Source organism: Monodelphis domestica, chromosome 2 (genome assembly GCF_027887165.1).
Source record: "Monodelphis domestica isolate mMonDom1 chromosome 2, mMonDom1.pri, whole genome shotgun sequence".
In the NCBI taxonomy this organism is placed as follows: domain Eukaryota; kingdom Metazoa; phylum Chordata; class Mammalia; order Didelphimorphia; family Didelphidae; genus Monodelphis; species Monodelphis domestica.
In genome coordinates, this window is record NC_077228.1 from 370,894,902 (window position 1) to 370,917,261 (window position 22,360).

General features: G+C 38.5%; 1 protein-coding gene across 2 annotated transcripts in view; it reads left to right on the forward strand.

Moving 5' to 3' along the window:
• The window catches only part of QRSL1 (glutaminyl-tRNA amidotransferase subunit QRSL1), a 40,621-nt gene extending 30,317 nt beyond the window's left edge, over nucleotides 1-10,304 (forward strand). For both annotated transcript variants that reach the window (XM_001378456.5, XM_007484390.2), the window contains 4 exons: nucleotides 3,224-3,416; nucleotides 4,531-4,648; nucleotides 8,554-8,759; nucleotides 9,888-10,304. In XM_001378456.5, coding sequence (XP_001378493.2) covers nucleotides 3,224-3,416; nucleotides 4,531-4,648; nucleotides 8,554-8,759; nucleotides 9,888-10,105 — 735 coding nt within the window. In that variant the 3' untranslated portion in view covers nucleotides 10,106-10,304. The remainder of the gene's footprint in view (nucleotides 1-3,223; nucleotides 3,417-4,530; nucleotides 4,649-8,553; nucleotides 8,760-9,887) is intronic.
• Nucleotides 10,305-22,360: the final 12,056 nt, after the last annotated feature.

A 22,360-nucleotide genomic window follows, 5' to 3' on the forward strand; every position in this document is an offset into this window, starting at 1 on the left:
TAGCTTTGGAATTTGGCAATTACATTCCTGGGAGTTGTCTTTTGGGGGTTTAGTGTAGAAGGTGTTCTGTGAGCTCTGTCAGTGGATGTATTGCCCCCTTGTTCTAGAATCTCTGGGCAATTTTCTTTGATTATATCTTGTATCACCATGTCCAGTTTGGTGTTTATTTCTGGCTTTTCTGGGAGTCCAATTATTCTTAAATTTTCTCTTCTCCCCCTGTTTTCCAGATCTATCACCTTGTCGGTGAGATATTTTATGTTCTCTTCTAATTTCTTGGTGTTTTGGCTTTGCTTTATTAGTTCTTGCTTTAAAGCCTGGTTTTCTTTTACAGTTTGGTCAAACTGGTTTTGTAGATGCGTGAATTTCTTTTGCATCATTTCCCACTTTTCCTCCCAGAGGGCTTCCATCTTTTTGGTCCTTTCTGATTCAAATTCTTCATGGGTTTGTGGAGAGTTTCTATTTCCTTTGGGAGATTTTGGAGAATTTTCTTGTATATCTTCTTCTATCTGCTCTGTATTTTGTATTTTGGCTCCATAGAATGTGTCCAGAGTCTCCCCTTTCTTCTTATTTTTCTTGGTATTTTGGGGCTTCTGTGCTTCTGTGGAGTTTGTCATCTCTGAACGTGGAGGATTGGCTTTTCTTGTCTTTGTCTGGTGATCAGAGGCTTTAGTCCTGGGCAGATGTTGGTTCTATGAGCGTTCCCTGGGTTAAACTGAATATGCCTCACTGGAACTGGAATGGAAGGGTCGGACCACGAGGCCACACTCTCCCCCTGGCTCGATTTCCGGAAGTTGCCTTCAGAATCCCTGGCCGTGAGGCTGTTTCGTCGGCCTGTGGGGGGATGGGCTGCCGCTTCCCCAAGCTCCGAGAGCACAGACTTTCACTGAGACTTGGATAGCAGGATCCAGCCCGTGAGGCTGTCTTGCCCGCCCTGAGGGTTGCTGTTGTTTTGACCAGCTCTCTGCAGCGGAGGCCCCAGGCAGTAACTTTCACCCGGACCGACCAGCTCTTTGCAGCGGAGGCCCCAGGCAGTAACTTTCACCCGGACCGACAGGTTCTCTGCAGCGGAAGCCCCAGGCAGTAACTTTCACCCGGACTGGGACTTGGGTAGAAGACCCTGAGGGTTGTTGTTCCTCAGACCCTGCTCTCTGAGCCCGGCGCGGCTGCCGCTTCCGGGAGCCTTGGACTCTGCGCTCCTACCCCTGAGGTCCGAGGGATCTCGGGTTCTGGCTTTTAAGGGGAGCCGTACCTTTTGAACCGGGTCCAGGTCCAGGAGGAGGGTTCCCAGGGTCTGTGCTGTTGATCGTTTTGAATTTCGGCGCCTTAGGAGCTTCTAGTTTGAGATCGGTCGGGAAGGGTTTTCCGGAGATCTGAACTTCAGCTTTCTCTAAGCCGCCATCTTAACCGGAAGTCCCTGGCCTTCATTTTTTGAGAAAATACTTATTTTGCAAAGAAACCATTAATTCAACAGTGCTTTTAAAGAAATTTGTATTTTACTAAGTGACAATAATATTTACATACATTTCAAAAATGTTTGAGACATTTATTCTATAGAAGGTATGTTTGCTTTTCGATTATACTGTATCATTGCTACATATTTGGATGGAGCTAAATCAAAATCAAAATGACAATGCTTATTATGCTTATGGATTTACAGACCCTTTGCAACTACTCTGCAGTCCCCCAGGGGTCCTCAGCCTACAGTTTGGGAACCACTGTGCTGTAGCATTAGAATTATTCACATATGGAAATGATTGTAGGTATGCATGATGCTCAGGATCCCTATATAAACCAAATGAGATTTAAAGCCTTCTCTCTTTTAAGCTGAATACTCCAGAAATAAGATTTTATCCTTGCTCACAATGAACTTACATTTTAATGAGAGAGGCAGCGAGTCCATAAAAAGTATCATACAGCATAAATATAAAATTAAGGCACCCAACTATAAAGTAGTTAAGGTCAGGGAAGTTTAGAAGGGAGAGCCCTAGCAGTTGGAGGGATCAGGAAAGACTTCATAATAGAAGATGTCTTGAGCTACATCTTAGAAAAGAAAGGGACTTAATGAAGCAAAGATAGAAAATGCACTTCAGGGATGGGAAATGGCCAATGCAAAGGCACAGAGATGTAAGACAGAATATCATAGTGGAGAAAAAGAGAGAGAAAGTTAGTTTGGCCAGATTGTGCAGGAGAATGATCAATATTCAGAGGTGCTGAGAAGATTGGTAGGGTCTGGGTTGGATAAGACTTTAAACTTAAGCAGGGAAGGTTTCTTTTATCCTAGAGGCAATGGAAAGCCACTAGATTTGATTGAAGAGGGAGGATCACCTGGTTAGATTTGATTTAAGGAAAATTATTTTGCTAACAGTATGTAGGATGAACTGAAGTGAGGAGAGGCTTAAGTGAGGGATATCAATTAGGAGGCTACTGCCTCCTAGGCAATTACTAGGCTACTGCCTAGTAATCTAGTTAAGAAGTGATAGGGCCTGAACTAAGGTAGTAGCTATGTGAGTGGAGAGGAATCAAAAGAGTAAGGTGTTGTAAAGGTAGATATGAAAAAATTTAGCATCTTATTGGGAGACCCAGGAGTCTTGGATAATGCCATGGTTATGAACCTAGGAAGTTGAAAGAATATTTTCAATAGAAACAGGGAGAGGGAAGAATTTATAAGGAAAAATGATGAATTCAGCTTGGAAAGTATTGAGTTTAAGTTGTCTCAGAAACAGACATCCAGTTTAAAATATCTAATAAACAATTGGTGATATAGTACTGAAGCTCATTAGGAAACCCAAGGCTTAGATAGATGTCGTCTGCACAGAGAAGAGAGGCACACCCAAGGGAGACTGAGTGTAGAGGGAAAAGAGGACAATGATTCTACTTGCTGAGTTTCATTTTGCATTTGAGGGGTGGGGGGGAGTTGGCCTGTCTGCTGGTGTTTTATCAGGGTAGAGAACTCTTTAACATGTAATCTCCTTCTACCATTGAAGATCAGCAAATCTTTTGTAATTTATATCTTAAAGAATTTCATGAAGAGCTTCAGTGTGAACATTCTTTAAACTCTTATAACAAATGTATTTGTTACACTCCTTAGCATCAATCACTTAGCATTTTGTTTGGTTGTGTGGCATGTGTTTATCGTCTCATTTGTTATCAAAGGTCTTGGGAAGCAAACCCATGTAAATTTGTCCAGGTGGTCAGCATCATATTGACTTTCTTTTTCTATTAGGAATATCACACACCAGGATTATCAAGTGAAACTCAAGCCCTTTGGTCTAAAGCTGCTGACCTTTTTGAGTCTAAGGGGGCCAAAGTAGTGGAAGTGTCTCTACCTCATACCAGTTACTCAATCGTCTGCTATCATGTTTTATGCACAGCAGAGGTAGCATCCAATATGGCAAGATTTGATGGGCTAGAATATGGTAAGGCCTCTTTTCTTTGAATTCTAAAACTCAATTAGTTAACTCAAATAGTTAAAGATTCATTTATTTGACAGTAGAAAAAATGACATCCTGCCTGTTGTATGTATATAATTATTCTTTAAGATAGTTTTTATTGATATTTTTTGTTTTCATATCACCTACACTCTCAAATGTTTCCCTCTTTCCCCTTCTTTCATAGTAAAGAATAAAAAAACGAAGTGGAAGGAGGGGAAGTTCAGCAAAACTGACCATTTTATTGGAAACGTCTAATGCTATATGCAGCGTTCCATACCTATAATCCCCTTTTCTGGAAAGAAGATTCTCAGATCTTTCCTTAGGGGCCCAGCTTGGTCATTATAATTTCATAGCATTCAGTTTTGGTTGTTTTGTGACTGTTATTCTTTCCGTTTACACTATTGTGTCATGTATGTTGTTTTCCTGGTTCTTCAAACTTCACTTTACATCAGTTTGTATATGTCTTCCCAGGCTTCTCTGTATTCTTGATATTTGTAATTTCTTCAGCACAAGAATTTTCCATTAGATTCATAAACCACACATTATCCAGCTCTTATTGATACATCTACTTTGTTTCTATTTTTTGCCATGTACGTATTTAATTTTAAGTGCCAATGTTAGAGTGATAATAAATTAGTAAATCTTTATACATTGTCATTTCAACTGAAACCCACTTGTTGGTTAGCTTGTTCTTCTTGTCCCAATAGCTTGTCCCTATTGGAGGCACGGCAGTCACATAAGAAAAAGCTGAGAATATAGTGTTCCTAGATTTCAGTAGCTGCCAAAGCTATAAATCTAGGGCTGGAGTTTAAGCAAAATTTGGTTCTCATATATTAATTAATGACACAATTCAGGCAGTCAACAAGCATTATTAAATACCTTCTATGTACTAGGCACTTGCTGAGCACTGAGAATACAAAAGAGACAAAAGATCATCCTTGTCCTCACAGACCTTTGAGTCAAAGAAAATCGTGTTTTCTGGGGCTGATTGAGAATGGGTTTTTAGGTTCTGTTTTCCTTCTGCTGGTGACTTACTATAATATAGGGGAAATTATGTTATATAAGGAGTTAAGATTTATTTTGTATGTTTAATTTGCAGGCCACCGGTGTAATGTAAATGTGTCTACTGAGGCTATGTATGCTGCAACAAGACGAGAAGGGTTCAATGATGTCGTGAGAGGAAGAATTCTCTCAGGAAATTTTTTCTTATTAAAAGAGTAAGACAGCTGTTTACTTTGGGATGAAACTATTTTTTTAAAGTTTCTGAATATTGATTAAATTTTCAGAATGACGTAATACCACATATCTTTATCATTTTTATGCAAGTTAAGATGTTTTATCAAATCTGAAAGTACAATCTTAGTTTTTTAAGAATAGAAAGTTGCAGTTTTGTGCTCTTTATTTTTTTAAGTTAAAAGAGCTTGCTTATATCTCTTAATCCTTGGTTATGCAAAAATCCCAAATATGTACAACACTGGTGAAAGCCAAATGAAGTCCAAAGGATTTTTCATTTTAAATGTGTCATATCACCTTTAGTTCTGATCCACCCAGATAACTGAGGTTGAAGAAATTGTAAAAAGATAATACCTTTTTCCTGCTTTACTTTGAGAAAAGTTGCTTTATCTTTTCCTTTTAAGAAGTAACTCTTAATTAATATATTGCCTACTTAGGTTGAGTACCTCCATATTTAAGTTGGTAAGACTACTGCTTTGGCCCTCCTAGATCTTATACCTTGATCTGTATACTCCGTTCAAGTTTTTTCCAGATTTTTCATAACTATTTCATTATCATTTCCTTCAAAATCCTATATATTTTATGCTTTAAAAAACTTATCTTCTGTCTTAGTAACAATTCTGAGGCAAAAGAACAGTCAATGGCTTAGCAATCAGGGTTAAATGATTTGTCCAGGGTCACACAGCTAGAAAGTGTCTGAGACCAGCTTTGAACCCAAGTCTGGTGCTCTATACACCGTGCATTACGATGTATACATTCAAAACCAAAATTCTCAGAAATCCATCAGCTTTACCAGACTGCCAAAGGGGCCATGTTACAAAAGAGGTTAAGAACTCCTGTTTTACAAAATACAGCATAGCCCAGCTGGCCCCCAGGAATGATTTTTCATGTAATGAGGAATTTTTTTTCCCCAACATATTCCATTAACTTTTTTCTCTATCAAAATTAAGATGGCATGTTCAACATTGATTAAATTGTTAGAAATGATTGGCTAAAAGAACAAAATTAAAATATTAATGCTAAACAGTTTTCTAAGCAGTATATAAAGGGTTAAGAATGGGACCTGTGATTTTATTAGTTTAGAGAAATACTCTAGGAAATACTCTAGGGTGAGGAAGCTCCCTCTAACGATGCAGATCACCATTCTCTCTGCAACTCTTATCTTAGAGCATTGCCTAAAGAAAGTGACTTGCCAGGGCCACAAACCCAGTCTGTTTCCAAGATGAGCCTTAAATCACAGTTTTCCTGGTTCCAAGGGTACCTCCCCTAGACACTCTGTCACATTGCTTCTCATAGAAGAGCTTATTCAATTGATCACAGTGTTCTTCTTTTAGAAGGTTTTTAATTTGGGGATTTTTAAAATGCTTTTACTTTATCTCTTAGAGTACATAGGTCACCCTGAATTTTTCTCCATAAAAATTCCATGCAGTTGCATGGAAGAAAATTGGGGTGAAGGACTGTTCCAAAACCATCAAATGCCACTGGCAAGGTGAAGAAAGCAGGGCCTGGTAAAGAAGTTAGGGTTAATTGCTTTTTACCTTAAAAGTCAACTTATGAGTCAGTATATTCAGTTTTGCATTTTCCTTTGTGCAGATCTCAATCTCTGTTTAGTTACTTCCTCTGTTTCTCTTAATTTTTTATACAAAACAGGAAGAAATTTAATATGTTGTCAAAGAACTGCATATCCTCTTGTGAATGCAAAATTTTAAATGATTTTAGCATAATCATCAACTTTGTGTGTATCATTCTTTTTGCAACTGAAAACTGACACCAGCAAATGTTTTTCTACATAGACTCTGGGATTGAATGACAATATTACTCTTGTATAGTGCTTCACACTTTACAGAGTATTTTCACATACAGTATGTGATTTGATGTTATTCCCACACAAACCCTGTGAGGGTATATAGGACAAGACATGATACTCAATTTATAGAGGAGAAACCAGAAGCTCCAAAGATTAAGTGACATACCCAAAGTCTCCATACCAGTAGACTACCTGGCTCCTGACTTCTAGCATGACCTTATACTGATTTAGTATACTTTTTTAAAAAAATACTTTCTGTCTTAGAACAGATACTAAATATAAATTCCAAGGTAGAAGACTGGTAAGGACTAAGTAATTGGGGTTAAGTGACTTGTCCAGGGTCATACAGCTATGAAGTGTATAGGACTGTCTTTGAACTCAGGACCTCCTGTCTACAGGCCCAGCCCTCTATTCACTGAGCCACCAAGCTGCCCCTGGTTAGTATACTTTTGCATTTCTTGTTCCATCATTCATTTCCAACCATATGAAATTAAATAGAGAACATTGAACACTTCCTCTAACATTGATCTATATGTGATTGTATAAATTGAGCCAACCATTTTAATTTTTACTGGAGAAAAGTATCTGACAAACCAGCTTCTCTCAATCTTTATTTTAAAAACAAACAGAGGATCAGATTCATGATCACTGCAGGTCTTTGACATCATACTAGAGACATACTGACAACTGAGCATGTCTTGTGTTGTTGATTAGAAAAGTTTCACAGTGATCTATTTATTGTCCTCTGCTTTCTATATTATTGACTGATTAACCAAGATATTCTTAGTAAACTGTTATATTAGGTTTTTTTTCCCCTGTGCTGTTAGAACTGAGCTTCTAAATTTGTCAATCACCAAATTCCATACTTTATTGTATGCTCAGAAAGAAAAGTTGTGTTATATAATGAGTCCATTGGTTGCTCAGGAAAATGATTGATTGATAATAAATATGATACTTAGAATTACATGACAGTCCATTTCTTTAAAAAAATCCAATTATTTAAAAAAGTTATTTAATTGAGCAATTAAAAATCTATATACTATGTCTAGGTTTACAATTTATTTGACATTTTCTTTTCAAATACAGACAATTCAGTGAATCTTGAAATTGAACCAGGGGCTAAATGAGCTCTAAGTTTTCTTCAAGTTATAAAAGTACACGTATGTATAAATGTATGTATACACATATATTTATGTACATAGACATAAAATTAAATTGAAGAAATTTAAGGCAAGCGAATTTAAAGATTAGGGAGCCAGAGAATGGAACTGTTCTCCTTACTCTTTAAAGAGATAATCAGCAGTCCAGCATTGAAAATGTGCTTGTGCGCTCATGCGCTCTCTCTCTCTCCCCCTCCCTCCCTCCCTCTTTTTCTTTCCTTCTCCCTCTCCCCCTTCCCTGCCTCTATATATGTATGTCTCTCATTTCTTTTTGTTGCTTTTTCTTCTAGTCTCTCAAATTAATTTCCTACTAGCCAACTAACAGGATATGGTTACTTTTAACATGTCCTGAGTTTTGGTACAATGAATTCTTTCAGCTACTGTCATCATGGAATGAGTTGTTCCCTGAGAATATATATATATATCACATCAGGCATTAATAATCAGTTTTAAAAGAAATTAAATGGAGAAAAAGATACTTAAAACTAAAATTATCATGAGCTTAATTTAATCTTTCTTTGATGATTCAGAAAACATTAGGATTTTGTAGTATCTTAGTCATAATTGTGAATATCAAATGATCATTGTATTATAAAGGAGAGGCAACTTATAGTGGAAAGAGCTTTAGACTTGAGATTCTGAGTTCTAGTCCTGGCTCTGTCTTTGATCTCTGGGATCTCTTTTAGTGCTGAATTTTTCAGTTTCCCTGAGTGGAAGTACTTATTGGTAGTGATCCCTAGTTCATGGAACATCAACTCTACTGACTCTCAATAATTGACATGCTCATGCAAAGTTTATCCATTTATCAGTAAATTATACATCATCTTATTAAAGCCAAGATTGGTTTTGCCGCACCAAAACACATTGAACCCTGTTTGTATAAGAATGGCACGTCCCTAAAATGTCAACCACTTTCCCACAGGAATTACGATGATTACTTCGTGAAGGCACAAAAAGTAAGACGACTTATTGCTAATGACTTTGTGAAGGTCTTTAATTCTGGAGTGGATATCCTGCTTACTCCTACCACCCTTAGTGATGCAGTGCCATATGTGGAATTCATCAAAGAAGACAACAGAACTCGCAGTGCCCAGGGTGATATTTTTACACAGAGTGTAAACATGGCAGGTGAGGCTTGGGAGTGGGTAATAGTACTTAGATCTCCCAAGTCTTACTCACCTTCCTGTTCAAGCCTGGTTGGTTTATCTTTTGATGTTTAGTCTAGTCCTTGCCTTAGGTATGAGGTGTAATGTCACCTTAGAAAAAATTTTATCACAGTCAGTGCTCAAGTATACTTGACATAACCTTGTCAGAACCTGCTTCAACTTTAATTTTTTTCCAGATGGAAATTAGTCTTCTAATAAAGTTCTTGGGAAAATTAATCTTTCAAATCATCCTTAGCTCAATTCAGTGGGCATTTATTAAGTAGCTACTAGGTGCCAGAGATTATACTAAGAGTATGAAACAAAACAAAAAAATAGTCCCTGCCTTAAGAGGTTTATATTCTATTGTGCAAAAACAACTTTGGATCGTGGTTCTAAAACTGGAAGGTTCATCTCTCTTCTTTTGTAGATGAGGAAACCAAGGTCTACCCAGGTCACAGTGAAGTGACTCATTCAATGTCAACCAGGTGATAAAGTGTCAGAAGCAAAATACGAACCCAGACCTTCTGCCTCCAGAGGCAGTGTCCTTGACTCTGTCCCACAGCACCTCCATAATGCACATAGAAAGTTACATTAATTGTGTGTCTGTATGTGTATGTCATATACATACATGCATCAACATATTTATAATGTGTATAACACATATATACATGCATGTGTGCATTTATACATATATCTTAATTTCTAAGAAGAGTAGACTTAGGTTTAATATTAGGGGTAGCTATTAGCAATAGAATTTACTCCAGAAGCTACAAAGGAAGAGTTGGGTACTTATTTTGTTTATTTTTTAATCTTCATTCCAATCAGAGTCTAAAAACAAGAGGTTAAAATATGATTTTAAAAACCAAAGAAACAATTTAAAAAGTTTAAAAATGAAATTAGGAATTCAGAGTAGGAGGGAGGGAGGAAGAGAGGAAGGGAGGAAGGGAGGAAGGAAGGAAGGAAGGAAGGAAGAAAGGAAGGAAGGAAGGAAGGAAGGAAGGAAGGAAGGAAGGAAGGAAGGAAGGAAGGAAGGAAGGAAGGAAGGAAGGAAGGAAGGAAGGAAGGAAGGAAATAAGGAAGGAAGGAAATAACCTTGTTTCTTCTTGCTCAGGTTTGCCAGCTATAAATGTCCCCATGGCTCTCTCCAGCCAAGGTTTGCCTGTTGGGCTGCAGCTGATTGGACGGGCATTTAGTGACCAACAACTTCTCACTGTTGCCAGGTGGTTTGAGGAACAGGTGCAGTTTCCTGTCATTCAGCTTCAAGAATTGATGGATAATTGTCAAAGTATCTTTCAACATGAAAAGTTGACTTCAGTTTCATTAAAATAGTAGAGACTTTCATGCAAATTAAAAACAACTTTGGAGGTATTTATACTCAATAATTATGTGTGAAGACTTTTAAGAAGTCAAGTGATCTTACTAAGTGGTTATAATGGGGTTTATTTTCAACATCATATATTTCAGAAAAATATATATTCTAAGAATTATGGATTTACGAATTGTAAATAAAAACTTTTCAACTAGTCAACATTTACTGAATTCACTTTATATTCTAAGCATTGCATTAAGGAGAGATAGGGAATGAAAGAAGACAATCAATATATGCATGAGGTTTGCACATTTCCTGTGAGGCAGAGAACAAATCAGAATACAAGCACAGAAAAAAAATTAGATCCCCATAGCAAGCACAATTATTGTCAAGGTTTCCAGTCTTTCCTCTGATTGTGTAGACTTACAATATCCTTTCCTACCATGATTGTTTTTTTTTTTAATGATTATTTTTTAAGAGAATTTACCCTGTTTGAATGATGAATGGTAACTATAAAGCATCACACTTATTTTATCTTTTAAGTTATATAGGACACATCTTGTCCACACTGACTCCTCTTACATGGTAATAATATTTCATCTAAGAGATTAAATTTTGCTAATTTTATAGCAAAAAAATGTCATTAGTTCAGAGAACCTGTTTAATGGAGCAAACCTCCATTTGATAATTCCTTATTTATATCATTTGAAATAAAAGGAAATCACTTTTTTTTAAACCCTTACCTTCCATCTTGGAATCAATACTATGTATTGGTTCCAAGGCAGAAGAGTGGTAAGGGCTAGGCAATGGGGGTTAAGTGACTTGCCCAGGGTCACAGAGGTGGGAAGTGTCTGAGACCAGATTTGAACCTAGGAACTCCCATCTCTAGACCTGGCTCAATCCACTGAGCTACCCAGCTGCCCCCAAGAAATCACTTTTCAAGGGACATCATTTTCAATCTAGAATTAGAGAAGAGAAACATTTGCTATTCTCACATAATACCTGCCTACCATGAAATGCCTAATTTGTTGTCCTTTGTCTTCCATCACTAACCCAAACCTAGTTGTTCATATCCTGCCAAGTCACTACTATCTGGGAATTTAAGTGGCAAATGGTTTTTGTGTCTGAGTTAATTAAATCCTGAAATTATTTGCAGAATTGCTTCTAGAGCAGCACAACCCTAAAATGAGAAGGTACCTGCCAGTTGTAAGGGTTAAAATAGGGGTTTGACAAAAATAAAAGAGCAGCTTTTAACAATTAACAATTTAGTTTTATTGAAATAGAGATAGAAAATATAGTATAGGAGGGAAATATAGGAAAGAGGTAGAGAAAGAAAATTTCCCAATTTTTATACTAGTTATCCTATAACTACCTATAATTACTACCTAAAACTGCCTGTGTTTACCTATAACTGCCTATAGTAGTAGTCTCTCGGTGACCGAGAATGACAATTGTCTTTGTGCATTATCATCTATTGATTGTACCCTCATGTGGCTTTGAAGTCCAAAGACTGAGGTGCAAAGTTTGTGGTACATGGGGCATGGGACGCCAGTTGTTGCGGGAGGTGCGGTTGTGGCCTGGTGTCGGCGACACGCAGTGGCAAGATGTCGACGTCGCTCATCTTCAAAGGTGGTGGCAGCATGGTTAATGTGGGTTCGCCAGCTGCTTCTGACAGAGGCAGCAAATTCTAGTTACTTTGGTGTAATGCCAGCCCACTTCAAGTTGGACTTAGCTGATCCTTGAATCTTTTCTTTGGTTGACCTTGTTTCCTGAGTCCAGCTGACAGTTCACCATAACCTGTCTTGGTATTCACTGTGGGTCCGTGTGAATGACGTGTACAGACCATTGTAGCTGGGTTTTGAGGACCATTACTTCGATGCTGGTGGAGTTGGCTCTGTCGAGGACTTCCTGGTTGGTGATTCAGTCCTGCCATCGGATCCTCATGATTGACCGGAGAGAGCATTGGTGGAATTGCTCCAGCTGTTTCATGTGCTTCCAGTACAGTGTCCATGTCTCGCAACCATACAGGAGCAAGCTGAGGACCACTGCGTTGTACACTTTGAGCTTCGTTGCAGTGCTTACACCGCTGTTTTGGAGGACTTTGGAGCGCATCCGCCCGAGTGCCTGGCTGGCCTTTTGGATCCTGGCATTGATCTCGTGGTCTAGGGACCCGTCATTGGCGATGGTGCTGCCCAGGTATTTGAAAGTGTTGACATTAGAAAACTACGTGCCATCGATTGTAATGCACGGCTGGTTAGTTGGCCTCTCTGGTGCAGGTTGGAACATCGCTTCTGTTTTGCTGAGGCTGATAATCAGGCCAAACAGTTTTGTTGTGGTAGAGAACCTGTCCACAGTGGTTTGAAGATGATTTTCTTGGGCCATGAGAGCACAGTCATCTGCGAAGAGAGCTTCCAGGATGAGTCTCTCTGTTGTCTTTGTTTTTGCAGTCAGGCGGTGAAGGTTGAATAGTGAGCCATCCAGTCGGTATTTGATGTAGAAGCCCAGGTCTAGATCTATTACAGCATGTCTTAATACTTGGGTGAAGGATAGGTTGAATAGTACCGGAGCGAGGACACAGCCTTGTTTCATGCCATTGGAGATGTTGAAGCGATTGGAAGTCTCTCCACCAGATAGGACTTCCTCTGTCATGTCGACATGAAAGAGCTGGATCAGTTTGACAAATTTTGCTGGGCAACCGAGCTTGCTAAGGATCACCTACAATGCATCCCTGTTCACCCACCACCACTCCCTTGCTATCCTCTGACAGTGACACTCTCATAAAAGATAAAAAAGGCATCAGCAACAGGTGGAAAGAACACTTTAGTCAGCTTCTCAACTGACCCTCTTCAGTCGACCAAAGCGCCCTTAACCAGATCCCCCAAAACCTTACCATTGAACAACTTGACGTCCCTCCTTCAATAGAGGAAGTTCAAAAAGCCATTAAACAAATGAGTGCAGGCAAGGCACCTGGTAAAGACGGGATCTCAATCAAGGTATACAAGGCCTTAAATGGAAAGGCGCTCCAGGCATTCCACATAGTGCTGACCAGCATATGGGAAGAGGAAGGCATGCCCCCAGAACTCAGAGATGCCTCCATCGTAGCCCTATACAAGAACAAAGGCGCACGAGCAGCCTGTGACAACTACAGAGGCATCTCACTACTCTCCACTGCTGGAAAGATCCTCACCCGTGTTATACTCAACAGACTCCTATCATCTGTCTCAGAACAGAACCTGCCTGAATCACAATGTGGCTTCCGACCAGATCACAGCACCATCGAAATGGTCTTCACAGTGAGGCAAATGCAGGAAAAATGCCTTGAGCAGAACCTGAGGCTCTACATTGTCTTCATAGACCTGACAAAGGCGTTCGACACAGTAACTGCCTATAACTACCACTAATAACCACCCCACAAAGTTCCAACCCAATCCACCCAATCAAAAACAACTCAATGTTTAATCCAACCCCAATTAGGTCTGTCAACAAAGACCAACCACCTCCCAAAAAAGTTCAAGAAAGGAAAAAACTTTAGCCCAAACCAAAAGCCAAAAACCCCTCTAAAGGCTAAAGCCAAAAAGCTCTATCAGTAAGCTTAGGCTTGCATTTTGTATTAGAGAAACCAAACACCAACCCAACACACTCCGAGCAGTCAACTTCCCTGGAATTGCCAGCACCTAACTGTCAGCAACTGACAGATTGACCAACAGCCACTGGCCCTTTTTCTGTTCTTTTTCTGCCTCACTTCCTGTCTCTATGGTTCCTCCTTCCTGTCTCTATGTCTACTTCCTGTCACTGTGGGCTGGTTAATCCCTACACATGGTAAGAGGACCTCTAGGTTCCCCGTTAAATTAAAAAAGGAAAAAAGAATTCCTTTTTTAAACAGTGTAAGATGAATTCTTTGATAAGACAAACAAAACAAAAAAAGCAAAGCAAAAAACTGAAGGAAGGATTAACAAGGCAGGTTCACCAAAGTGAAAAAAGGTGTGATGAGATCATAGAACTTGGCAGCTGGACATAAGTGTCCTGCCAAGATTAAGTTGGAAAACTGGTGTTCCACGTTAGTCCACTCTTGACATCATCCAGAATCATTTGAAACTCAGGGGTGGGAGTGGGCAGAACAGACCAAAAGTTCACTTTGTATGGCAGTGATCTGAAACCCTGGGTTACAAGAAAGAACTTGGGCTATCCATAAAATGGGTATCATGTCTAAAAGAGAGTATTAGTACTGGGGATAAAGACACATACTGGAGAGCATCTTATAATTACTAAGTTATTATAATATCTAAAAAGAGAAGGAAGAAAGTTGAAGGTAGAAATGTACATGATTAAGTATGCTAATACGATGACCTAAGGACTTATAAATGTTTTTTATTTCTCCCTCCTTCCTTTAATGAAGTAAACATTACTAGAATTGAAAATAAACTTTTACTTTAAACTTTTCCATTAATTGTTTTCTCTCTCAGCATTGTGGCATTCCAAAGTTTAGATTTGCAGCCAAGACAAGATCAAAACTTGGAGGAATAAGGAGTGATTTACAGTTGTAGACTTCCAAGTCACCAGCCCAGCCATAGCTGAGATAATAGCACATCCAATAGCAGTGCTGTCTTTGGACCCAATTTTTTTTTAAAGTAATAGGTGTTCTTTCCCCTTGTACATGTAAAAACAGTTTAAAATTTTTTTTTAAGTTTTGAGTTCCAAATTCTCTCCCTTCTTTTAACCTTCCTCCTTTCCCTGATACAGCTAGCAATCTGATACAGATTTTACATGTGCAATCATATAAAAATTTTTTTGCCATATTAGTCATTTTGTGGAAGAAATCTCAAAAAGAAGAAGAAAGAACATGAAATATATTATGTTTCATTCTGCATTCAGCCTCCATTAGTTTTTAGAGGGCAGATAGCATTTTTAATCCTGAGTCTCTGGGATTGTCTTAGATCACTACATTGCTGAGAATAACTAGGTCATCATTCAGTTTTTCATTAAGAAATAGTGCTGTCACTTTCCTCTGGTTCTGCTTACTTCACTTTGAGTCAGTTCACATAAGTTTTTTTAGATTCCTCTGAAATCACTTTGGACCCCAAATTGGTGGGACTTAGGCTATGTAGGAACTGAGTTAAATTAGGCCTATTTTCCCCAAAAGCCAATTTATAAGGGAGAGTATGCTTCCAAGGTATTAGGGGAAATTTTTGTACTTTGTTCTTGCTCTATATTTGGAGTTAGAAGCAACAGCAGATAATGATATAAAGCCAAAATGATTGTGCAGTTTTGGAACAATAACATCCTGTGGCAAGAAATCTAAGAACAATAAAAGATTTTTTTTTAAGTTCCATATTGAGGAAAAGAAGAAGATTAAAGGAGAGAAGGTCACTATTCAGTCTGGATGGGATGATGACAGATGATGGAGTGAAGGCATTGTTGCTCACCTCTTAAATTGCTTCATTTTTCCTGCCCAAGGAGAATAATCTTTGAACCAGAAGAAACAGAACAAAAATGGTGACTAGAGAGTTGAAGCTCAAAATCAATATAAGCTAGTAAGAATATCTAATTCCCTTGGGTGAGTTGAAGTCACCTTCTAAAAGAGCTACACCCTTGAGTACTGAAAAATCTGGTCCATGTGATTACTGTACCACTGTACATGATCTTCAAAAGATTATGGAAAAAAACTGCATCACAGGATTGGAAAAAGGAAGGATTGTTTTTGAAGACGGATTGGTCGCAACTGGACTATTGTATTTAGTTCTAAGTGCCACAGTTTGGGAAGGACACTGATAAGCCAGAGAGTTTCCAGGGGTCAACCAGGATGGTAAGAGATCTTGATTCTAAATCTATATGAGAATCAGCTGAAGGAACAGGGGACATTTAGCCTGAAGAAGAGAAGACTGAAGGAGTAGGGTTAGATAGGAGAGCAGTGTTCAATATTTGAAGGATTGTTATGATGAAAAGAGATTAGGTTTGTTCTATTTGGTCCCTGAGGGAAAACCCAATAGCAATGAGTAGACACTGCAAATTTAGACTGAATATAAGGACAGTTACTAATAAGTAGGGATACTCAGAAGTGGAATGGGCTGACAACTGCCTTTAGATTCTCAGGTACAGACTGACTGACCATTTATTGAGTATGTTGTACACAGAATTCTTGTTCAGGTATGGATTAGAAAAGATGACATTCCAACTGAGATTATATGATATTGTGACTCCAAACCTGATGTGTAACAGAATTGTGACTGAATTGAACTCAAACTCTTCATGTGGCAGTATTGAACTCAAAGCCTGAATACTAAAATATTGAATTTCAAAATTGGATCACCACAAAAGCAAAAAGAAAAAGTGGCTTCAAAAAGCCAAGCCAACTGGTAATACTATGAGTAGAACAAAAGAAGGAAATAAAAATGACTTACTTTATAGAATACTTTAAGGTTTGCAAAGCATTTACATACATGTATATCTCATTCTATTCTCACAACTACCCTGGGAGGTAGGATTGGTGCTATTATGTTCCCGACTCTACAGATAAGGAAACTGAGACAGAGATAAAGTAAATTACTTGCTTAGGGCTCAGACAGCTAATAGTTAAAATTTGATGCCAGATTTCCCGACTTAATCCAGTATTCTACCCACAATGCCAAGCTGCCTCTGAAAAATAAAAAGGTCACAGAACTAAGAAAATTCTGAATAAAAGTTTTTAGGAGAATATCAAGATTTTCACTGGTCTACACAGTAGAATATTACATACTGCCAACATTGCTCAGAACCTGCTAAATTCTGATGCTCTAGGATAATGGTACCCAAGAACCCCTGTGGATGCTCATTTACCTGAACCCATTCCTCATTGATTAACATACATCTATCTCACCATACCCCATTCTAGTGATTCTGAACTCCAGGTTGCCATTCAACTTATTCTCCATTCCCCACTGACCATTGCCTTATTTCCATCCCCTTCAACCAACATTTCTCCCATTGTAAACTAGCCACCCCTTTCACTGTGCTCTTTGGAATGCCTGATCCTAGGGAACAAACAGGATTTCACCTTAAACATTTTTTTCCCCTTGCTTCTAACATCTTTCGCTTACTGAGACCTGGCTCCTTCCTAATGATACAACTTCCTTGGCTATGCTTTCCAGCACTGGTTGCACTCAGAATGAAAACAGTTGGATTGCTTCTTGCTCATTATTGCCATTTCTCTCCTTTCCCTGGAACACCATCACTTAGTAACCTCTCTTTTGAGAATCTATATTCATTACTCAATCAAGATTCTGATGGCTGTTATCTACACATCTCATTGCACTCACATTTCCTCAGTGATATCAGTGCCTGGCTCACAATTCTTTCTTTCCTCACTGTCTTCTTACTAGGGGACTTCAACATATAGATTGATACTCCCTCAACCTAACCTGCCAGTTCCTCCATTTACTCATTGCCTATGGGCAATTCCTCCACACACCACAGATATTGTCATACCCCCAAATGTACCGCTTCCATATTCTTGAACTCTGAAATTCCTTCATCTGATTATAATCTGTTGTCAGTTTACAGACTCTCCTTTGGCCTTGCAGCTCCAAAGCCTGTTCTTCATTCTCCAACCCCTGAAGCATTCAATTTCTGTACTGACTACATTCATTTTCCTTCCCCATCTAGACCTCTTGGGGAATCACTTCAACTCTACACTGCCCTCTTCTATTCAGTCTCTTGCCCCTTTATCCTTTTGAAGGTCTTCCCTTTCTAAGCCCCAGCTTTGGATTACTTCTACCATCTGCCGCCTTTGTTCCTCCTCACATGCTGCTGAACAAAGCTGGGAAAAAAAATCACAAAACCATGCTAATTGGATCCACTACAAATTTGTTACATATTTGAAACTGGGCCCTCACTAAGGCAAGATAATCCTTTTTTAACATCCTCATTAACTCACCATCCCACTCACCACCATTGTTTTCCCCCTTTTATCCTTACTGAAACTTCCCATGGTTTCCCCCTCCTCACACTATCTTGACTGAGAACTTTGTCCTTGTTACAGATTTAAAATTTTAAATTAATTTGTTTGTTAAATTACCCAGGTAACTCCCTCCCTCCCTCCCAAGTTAATTTTTTTAAAACCATGTAAAATCTTATTACTTTAAAAAAAAATTCAAGCCATTTAGAGAAAGTTCCCTCTTCTCACTTGTTCTTCACCTCATATCACATACATTCCTTCTGCCACTATCACCATCATTCTTGTCTCACATGAAGTGGGTCTTTCTTGCCAAGACAAGACTATCTACCTATATAAGAGATCCCATTATAACAGTTAAAATTAAGGTAAACTGAAACACAAAAGTTCCAAGCATGATCGGTTTATTGGAAAAATACAAACCTACCCATAAATCGGAGACCCTGAGTGGGGGCAAGTTTTCTTCTATAGGTTTTTAGGTAATACAGAACAAAGAACAAAACAGAGTAGGTGACACCATGGCATAACTGGGGCTCAGGGAACAATATGATTTGTTTTAGAACTGAGGTGAGGGGAACAACATAATTGGTTGGAAGTTTGGTAATGGGAGTGAGCAGTGACCCGCCTCCTTCCTTCCCTGTGACTAAGAACAGCTTGTTTGAGTCTACCTTTGAGGTTACCCAGACTTTCTGAAAATCAAACCAGACACTTTACAAGGACAGGTTGGTGCCACAGAGATATTAGACCCAGCTCCCTTGGACACCTGCCTTTGAGGAGCTTGCAATCTAATGGGAGAAGATGACACATAAAAGGAATAAAAATCAAAAGGGGTGCCTTTTTTAAAAATCCTTACCTTCCATCCTAGAATCAATACTGTGTATTGGTTACAAAGTGGAAGGGTGGTGAGGGTGAGGCAATGGGGGTAAAGTGACTTTCCCAGGGTCACACAGCTAGGAAGTGTTTGAAGCTAGATTTGAACCTAGGATTTCTTGTTTCCAGGCCTGGCCCTCAATCCACTGAGCTGAGCTCCCCTAGCTGCTTCCTGCAGCACCTCTTTAAAGAGAAACTTTTAGGAGAATATATATATATATATATATATATATATATATATATATATATATATATATATTTCCCCCCATACACACACTCCAGCACTTTAATCAGAAGGACAGAAACAAGGGTACTTGCAGATTTGTGAGTACCAAAGCCGAAGCAATCTCCATGATGATGAGTTTCTTGGAGACGATGAACTTGTCCTAGATGGGGATAGCCCTGGTCATCATGAAAACCAAGCAGTGTAACTGGTACAAAACCAAAACTTCTGTCTCCATAGATGACAATGGCACTTGCCAAATTTAATGGCCTTTTCTCAGTTGTCATCCTTCTTGACACCTCTGTAGTCTTCCATCTTCAGGGAGGATCTGGGTCATATAATCACACAGCCTTAGTTTTGTTATCATTTTCTTCTTTTACATTATGATAGTCATTGTGCATATTGTTTTCTCAGTTCTGTTTATTTCACTCTCTGCCAATTCATGCCTTCCCATCTTTTCTGAATTCTTCACAGGTTAATTCATCTTATAAAACATTTTATGCTTTATAAACTGCTCTCCTCACAGTAACGTTGTGAGATTAGGCAAGCGAGATGGAGTCAAATAGTGAACTACATTACAAAGCCCAATTTTAAACTGTAATAGAATGGTAAACAAAGTTTAGAAACAGTGAGCCTTTTGTCATTTTTACTTTTCCACTATATATACTTTTGCAAAATGACACCACTTGCCCTAGGCAAATGAAAAGCCAACTTATCAAATAAAGTTAAAAAAAAAAAAGAAAAGAAAACAAACCTGAGTTTCTGAGCCAAAGAAGGAAGAATTTGGCACATCTCATTGTGGTAAGCTGTGTATATTCTGGCATTTATAAAATTTTTATAGGAAATGTAGTTTAAAACTGGGCTCTGTAGAACATTATGACGCTTTATTCTATTTATGAAGAATGTTTGCTGAATTTGGTGGACTAATGTTAGTTTTTTTCTTGCCTCTTTTCCAATTTCTCATGTTTATAAGCATGATGCATTCTTCCCTTTTTTTAAATGCTGTTAAAACTTGAAATTTTTTTAATGCTCTTAAAACTTGCCAATTTTTAAAAAGGTGACTAAATTTTGTCTTTGAAAACTTGCCACAGGTATTCTTTTCCATTAAAAACCACAGTGGTTCTCAAAACCCAAGAAAAGTAGTCTCTATTGTGCCGAGTACAAACTTAAACATTTGCTTAAATATATGTCATTTGCTTTTGGTGGAGGTTGGGGAGGGGTAGTATTTAGCAAGTCTGAAAAGGGAATGTGGGCCTCGGCATTGTAAGTGATCATTATAGACAATAAGGATTTAAAAATACATTTTTAAAAGTAGTCCTTGACATTAAAAGGGCCATATCATTTCCAAGCTAAACCCTGCCTGTCTTTCAGCGATGTAAACTGATACCATTTCTCATAGCTGTGGAAAACGACCATCATTGTGTAGCAAATAATTTCTAAAATCAGGAATCAATACTGTTTTTAAAATCCAGGCTGGCAGAAGCCCAAGAACTTATTTGGAAGTTATATGAAAACAACTTCCTGGGAGAAATCAGTGTCTAGAGCCAAGAGATGGCAAAGGCTAGCAGCACCTGTTGCCATGGTAACTCTCTCCCTCATCCAGCTTCTCTCACAGAGGTGTGTCAAATTCATCCCTTCTCATGGCTCTCACTTGAGACACTAAAGACAGTTCATTAAAGCTCTGGCGCGAGCTTTCATGTGCAAATTCATTAAAGAAATGTCACATTTCCATGCTGCCCGGTGCTGAAGGAGCAAATGTGCGAATGAAATCACATTGCACTGAAGATATACATGCCTTCTTGCCTGTCCCCATTTAAAAGGGAAAGCTCAGGTTGTGCCACCAGGGAGCTCAACCCCTGGGACTGGAGCAGGAGCTTTTTTTCTTTTTTTTCTTTTTTTTTTTAAACAAATCCTCATGGTGGTTTCTGTGAGGAACTAATTAACCTATAATTACAGATTATTGGATCATAGACTTGGCTCCTGGAAGGGACCTTGAAGGCCAATGAGTACAAACCAGTTATTTTATAAAGGGAAAAAAAGAGACCCAAAGTGACTTGCTCAAGATCACCCAGCAAGTGTCTAAAGCAGCGTTTGAGCCCAAGTCTTGCTAACTCCAAAGCAAGAGTCCTTATGCACCATAACATACTTACAACCAATGCCAAGTCACAGGCACCTGATTGCTATCTTGAAAATGAGGAGATATGAAGAGACAATCCTGGCTCTCCTAGCTCCTTTGCCAATGTCTTGGGCTTCTTTTCTTTATAAAGGAGTCTCAGTGAGACAAAAGACTAGAGATGTTGTGGAGAGGGCACAGGAAAGTAACTCAGACCAAGCCAGGCAAATACATTTTCCTACATTAAAATAAAAACTAATTTTACTTTTCACCTTGGCTTTTAGAAACAGTTCACAAACAAACCTTCAAATATTTCAGAAGAGGTGAGTTAATTAATTAGTTCTCTTATCACCCACATGAGTCTATAAACCTTATTTTACCCCCTTTTTGATTTGAGAGAGATTATTCAGTGAGAGTCTCAAGGGATCTAGTCAGTGTCAGAACTAAGACTCAAGATCACTGAGCTCGAAAATCCATATTCATGCATTTCCACTTCAAGCTTCTTCATAGCATCCTTTCACCTGTTTAAAATGAGGATAATACTTTTTTAAAGCAAAGCTTTTCTCTCTGCCTTTTCCTTTGAGTATAGTCATTTACACGATCCTAGGAATTGGCAGAAAGTGGGCATAGGGAAAATGTTTTCCATTCAATAAACTATTTAGTGAAATATAACCAGCAAACCAGGCAAATATGTAAACATGTAAAAAAAATCACCTTGAAGAAATATCAAAGTTTCTCCTTGAGTAAATCCTCTTGGTAAATAAAACAAAACAACTTAAGTTTCAATGAAAAAATTAAAAGCAGTCCCTGCATGGAAAAACTTAAGGTGTCTGTTTACAATCAGTACTGTCTTCCAAAAGGTTACGTCTTGAAAGTTCTCTTCCAGTACGCATATTTTTTTCCTCTCCACCTCCCTTGGCATCGTCTCTGTGTCATTTCATAGGTTCTTAATTGGTTTTATACTTTCCAAATGTCACTTTTCTGATAAAAGCTGTTTACTGTCTCAGTGCTTTTAGCAGTGTGGGTAGGGGAGGGTTGAGAATGCAGATAAGTTTACTCAAGAGAGAAACAGGCCTAAGAAACTCATCTTTCACCCTCCTTGGATTACAGACCTCTGGGGGAATGACAAAATAATAATAATA